The sequence below is a fragment of the Ceratotherium simum genome, chromosome 2, assembly GCF_057802395.1.
Source record: "Ceratotherium simum simum isolate JZ-2026a chromosome 2, ASM5780239v1, whole genome shotgun sequence".
NCBI classification, from domain to species: domain Eukaryota; kingdom Metazoa; phylum Chordata; class Mammalia; order Perissodactyla; family Rhinocerotidae; genus Ceratotherium; species Ceratotherium simum.
This window is the reverse complement of record NC_141901.1, coordinates 42884862-42889919: the sequence shown is the minus strand read 5'-3', so window position 1 is coordinate 42889919 and position 5058 is coordinate 42884862. Positions and strand designations below refer to the sequence as shown.

At 48.7% G+C, this 5058-nt stretch overlaps 1 protein-coding gene across 1 annotated transcript; it reads right to left on the bottom strand.

The window, feature by feature from the left end:
* Positions 1–2518: 2518 nt before the first annotated feature.
* LOC101392112 (protein S100-A7) lies at positions 2519–4023 on the bottom strand. The gene is made up of 2 exons (XM_004436053.3): positions 3874–4023; positions 2519–2747 (listed from the first exon to the last, which is right to left on the bottom strand). The coding sequence occupies exons 1-2, from the start codon at positions 4012–4014 to the stop codon at positions 2583–2585; spliced, it is 306 nt and encodes a 101-aa protein (XP_004436110.1). The 5' UTR covers positions 4015–4023; the 3' UTR covers positions 2519–2582.
* Between the last annotated feature and the right edge of the window lie 1035 nt (positions 4024–5058).

Genomic DNA, 5058 nt, shown 5'->3' with positions numbered 1-5058 from the left:
GCTAATCTTCCTCAGCATAAAAAAAAAAAAAAACTAGGGGCTGGCTCCATGGTGTAGTGGTTAAGTTCACAGGCTCCACTTCAGTGGCCTGGGGTTTGCAGGTTGGGATCCCAGGTGCAGACCTACGCACTGCTTATCAAGCCATGCTGTGGCAGGCATCTCACATATAAAGTAGAGGAAGATAGGCATGGATGTTAGTCCAGGGCCAATCTTCCTCACAAAAAAGAAAAAGGAAATTTAGTCTTGCCCAAAGAGACATTGACCTTCTTCAGAAACTTTGAATAAGTTTCCCGAGGTAATCTCTAAACCCTTGAAATATCATGCCTGATAAGAGTGTCCTTGTTTCCCTGGGAGCTTTGGATCATTCCAGAAAATATAACACTGTGATTTGTTGTGGAGGCTTTGAGTCACATTGTATCAGCTTGACCTCTGGACGGGCTAGAGACTGAGATCAGCCACATGGGCAGTCAACCATGGGATCCCCATAAAAACTCTGGACACTATGACTTGGGTGACCTTCCTTGGTTGGCAAAGTGTATTGTTGCACACCACTGCCAGGAAAGTAGCACTGCCCATGACACCACGGGCAGAGGACAACAGGAAGTTGCACATTGGGGCATCTATTGTTATTCTCATGACCAGTTTTAACTGTAGATGGGTAAATACAGCAACCAAGGCATGGGAACCAGGAGCCTACACCCCTCATGGATGATGGCCTGGGTCACCCCACCAGTCAAGCCACCTAGACCAGCAGAAGTGCCAGCCATTGGGAGAGAAATCTGGAAAGGATGGTAGAGGAGGAAGATGATGAGTATCAGTTGTGACCTCACTAACAACTGCAGCAGTGAGGGCTGTAGTAACCCACTAACCCTCCTCTCATAAATTGCCCCAGAAATCATAACTGACTAGAACTGGAGAAGCTGTTTCTGGATGGAATGAACTTGACATGAAAACCAAATGGATCTGAGTGGGCACAAGGGGTGGACTGTAGTAGATGTTGTGATGCCCCACCCAAATCCCTGTTACCTGGGCAGTGTTCCCATCACCCAGCTCCTATCAGTGTTGGCTGCTGATGGGTCACAACTGCACCCTTCTCCCAAGAACTGCTCTTGCTCCAACGGAGCCTCCTCTAGGCCCAGGAATGCCTAGAAGGCTATGCCTCCCCCTGGGGGTGGCCTGTAGTCAGTGACTATCTGATACAGGGGTACAAAATGTGGGCCTCGTTGCCTCAAGGTGGGATAACTCCATGTTTCCATTCATGCTCCAAAGCTCCCCATGGAATCAGACTGAAGCTAAACTGAAGCTGAGCTCGAATCATGGTCCAGCTTCTTCCCCTGTCCTATGCTGTTTCCCTCACTTCCTGTTGAGTTTCACCTGATAGGACTCCCTCTTATAAATCACCTGCACAAGAATCCCCATCTTACTCTCAACTTCCAGGAAATCTAGTCTAAGACTGTGAATTTACTCTGTATTTATTCTCCTGGTAAGATAGAAGGGATGAATGTAAGCCACCCATCTAATCCCCCTGTGCATCAAAAGAGTGTGAGAATATAATAAGAAAGGAAGGTGATCTTATGGCAGCATCACATGAGCCTCAAGGATGGGGGAAGGTCATAGAAGTGTGAGGAAGAATGGGGAAATGGTCTGAAAATGGCACTGGCAATGGAGATGAATGCTGACTCCGCCCGTTGGCCTGAAGGATTTGAAGGGCTTAACACTGGGAAGAATTAGCAACTCTCAGTGGAAAGGACACAAGAAAATGGGCATTTTGGGGAGGAGGGGCAGCCATTGCATCTTTTTTATTTGTGCATCCTCATTTCCTAGTACAATACCTGGCTCAGAAATGAGCATCACAAACTGTCTTCTCCATGCTTCTTCATCTAGTGCATAAATGTTAGCCTCTAACCATTAATGACCACCCCCAAAATATCGACCTGAATCAACTAGACTTGTTACCAGTTTCATGTGTGTTGTAAGGACCCCACACACACACACTAGACCAGGGACTGACTCATTTGCCTTTGCATCCTCAGTGCCCATCTGGGTGTATGGCATTTAGCAAACCATATTTGAGAGCAAGACAACAGTGTCTGCTCACATTGACCCAAACTTGCAGACATGGGAGCAGGGACACAGCTGCAGGGCCCTGGCCACAGCACAGAGGTCTAGTGCTCAGGTCTCTGCAGCCTGTTCCACTCAGGAAAGTAGTCTAGAGGGCAAGTGCCCATCTGGTCCCTGGCAAGGCCCCAAGCAAGAGTACTAGTTTCCACCTTAACCAAGGCTCACCAAGCTGGGTAGAACACCTTGTTCCAGATGTGGGGAGCACAGGGGAATCTCAAGGCCCAAGAGAAAGGGGTGACCCAATCAGGTCTCAGGGCACTGGAGGGAGCACGCTGGGAGCAGACATTTGCTGGAGAGGACTTCTGCATCTAGTGGAGAGTCTACAAAGCAGTTAACCAACAATTGTCTCTTCTGTCTAAGATACACGTAGCCAAAGAAAAGGAGGAAGTAATGCAAGTTTCTGGTGGGAAAAGACACTTTATTGTTTCTTAGGGTCTCTGGAGACCTCTGGCTGGATTGGGTCACTGGCCTCCTTGGGAACAGGGTGGCGCTCCATGGCTCTGTTTGTGGTAGTCTGTGGCTATTTCGCCCAGCAAGGACAGAAACTCAGAAAACTCAATCTTTTTGTCTTTATTCTTGTCCACCTTCTCAAAGATATTGGCCAAGTAATCTGTGCCCTTTGTGTCCTGTGGGGTTAAAAACATACAGACAAGAAAAATCTCATTACACATGAGATGTGGGCTGGGAGAAAGAAGAAAATAGGCCTCTTGAAGTGGGAACATGGGAAGGGGGTACGTGGAGAGGAGTGTGTGGAAGCAGAGCAGGAATCCAAGGGCTGTTGCCTGGAGATTCCTCAGTTGAATGACCCATGGTGGGCAACACCGTGATATTGAACAGTGTGTGCCAGGAACCACACTGGTAAGGGAGTGAGGGGGTTTTCAGCAGCCCCAGACACACCCACCACCCCTCTTTATGTGCACTGTCTCAATTCTCCCCCAGGGCCCATCACAGGCTGACCTTAGTTTTCTTGTATTTCTAACCTCCTCCCATTTGATTGCTTTCCCATGCAAACTTATGGGGTCTGGGTTCCTTTTCCTCAGGGCCCTGCTCTCTGTTACATCTTGCTAATAAGTTCCATGCATTCTCATAGTAAAATAAAATCCAGCATATGAATACGCTTTGCCTAATATAAACGATTAAGCTCATGTCATAAATATTATGACTTCCATTGAGCTCCATCTTGGTGAGGCTCCACTTGAACCCAGAGGAGTGAGTCTACTGGAGAGAAGAGTTATGTCAGGCAGGAGGACCTCCATACTGCCACTGAAATCACAACGCTCCATTAATCATCTATTGGGAGCCCTTATATCTATATCACATGTTGCTATTTTTGAAGTGTTTCCACCTACATATTCTCATTTATTCTCATACTAGCACAGAAAGGAAAATTCTGCCATACCCTCTTCAGAGGGAAGGAAGGGAAGATCAGAGAGTGTGGGTGACTTGTCCGGAAGCACACACAGGGAAGCCCCAGTGGCAGAAGAGGAGCCCAGGGCTTCTGACTCCAAGCTCCAGACTCCTTCTCCTGCATGCTCTGTCTCCTCAAAGGGCTGGCCCTGCCCGCGGCTGGGAGGGAGTGGTCAGTGATGCAGAACCAGGCTCAGGAATACCCAATAACAAATAGTGAAATCACCTCCCGGACAAGAGTCCTCAGACATGTCAGAACCCATGGGACTTGCCCACCCATCACAGCCCCTTCCACACACACATTAAAGACTCTCCCTGCCCCAGACAAACCAGACCCCAACTCACACAGGCAGCAAGGAAGTTGGGAAAATTCTCCTTCAGCAGCGCCAAGAGGCTTGGCTTGTCAATGGTGTCATCAGGATTGGTGTATTTGTGAAAGAGCTGGATTATGCCAATCACAGTCTTCTCAGCTTCAGTGTTGCTCATCTTGGCTTTCAAAAAAGCTGCCAGAAAGAAAATGACCTTTATTATCTATCCACCCAGGTGAGGGTTTGTAGGTTAGGAAGATGGGTTGGGACCTGAGGAGCAAGTGAGGACAAGGCTAAGAGGAACAGAAGAAACTTGTATTTCTCTATGGTGTGAGATGAGTTGCTCAAAATGGGGAGGGTAAGATCAAGTCTGGGACCTGGCCTACACAGGTCAAGGTGCAGAAGAGATGGAGGAGGATGCAGATATCCACTGTGTGCAGGACCACAGGAAGTGGAAGCAGAGAGGGTAGGAATCAGCCGCCCTGGAAAGGACGGAAGCCTGAGATGGGACCTGGAGCCAAACGCAGCATTGTGACGATGACACACTTCAAACAGCATCAAATCCATCTCCTCCAGCTTCAACGTCAGGGTTAGAGTTACAGGGGCAGAACAGTGTCAACACTGATCTGGTTCTGACCCCTGGGCTACTTCAGGAGTACGACCCCAGGGGCACTCACCAGGACCATAGAGCAAGCTCTGTGTGAAATGGGCTGTGGAGGCTCCGAGTGTGAGTGTGAGCCAAGAGACATAGCACTGTCTTGGGCCCCAGCAGAGGTCTTCCTGGACAATCCCCGGGAATGGGAAAGAGAGATTGGGGACCAGAGTTGGCCTTGGATTTAAGATGAACAGAAATACCTGCCCTGGTTCTTAGGCTATTGGGTGGAATGGGGGGAGATGGGATCCTTGGGATTGATTGTTATTGAGGACTATCTTCCCTTTGTACCTCCCTGTTCTCTAGATCTCCAAGGCTTGACCACATTTAAATAAAGAGAAGGTCTGACTTCCCAAAGCAGGCTCTCCCACCAACAGTCAGAAGGACTGGACTCCAAGTCAGAGAAATTGGACAGTGCAGACCTCACACCCCAGAGTTTCCAAAGCACCCAGGCAATGACCTTGGCTCACATGTATGGGCATCTAATACAACCGCCATCACCTTCCAATGTGGGAGAAAGATCCCTGCTGTAGTGTCACTAAGAGGAGCCACCCAAAGCCTTGTGTCAAC

Coding starts and splice junctions, on each gene's coding strand:
- LOC101392112 (XM_004436053.3), bottom strand. CDS start 4,014: ATGAGCAACACTGAAGCTGAGAAGACTGTGATTGGCATAATCCAGCTC. Junction 2,748..3,873: donor CCAACTTCCTTGCTGCCTGT/GTGAGTTGGGGT, acceptor TTAACCCCACAG/GACACAAAGGGCACAGATTA.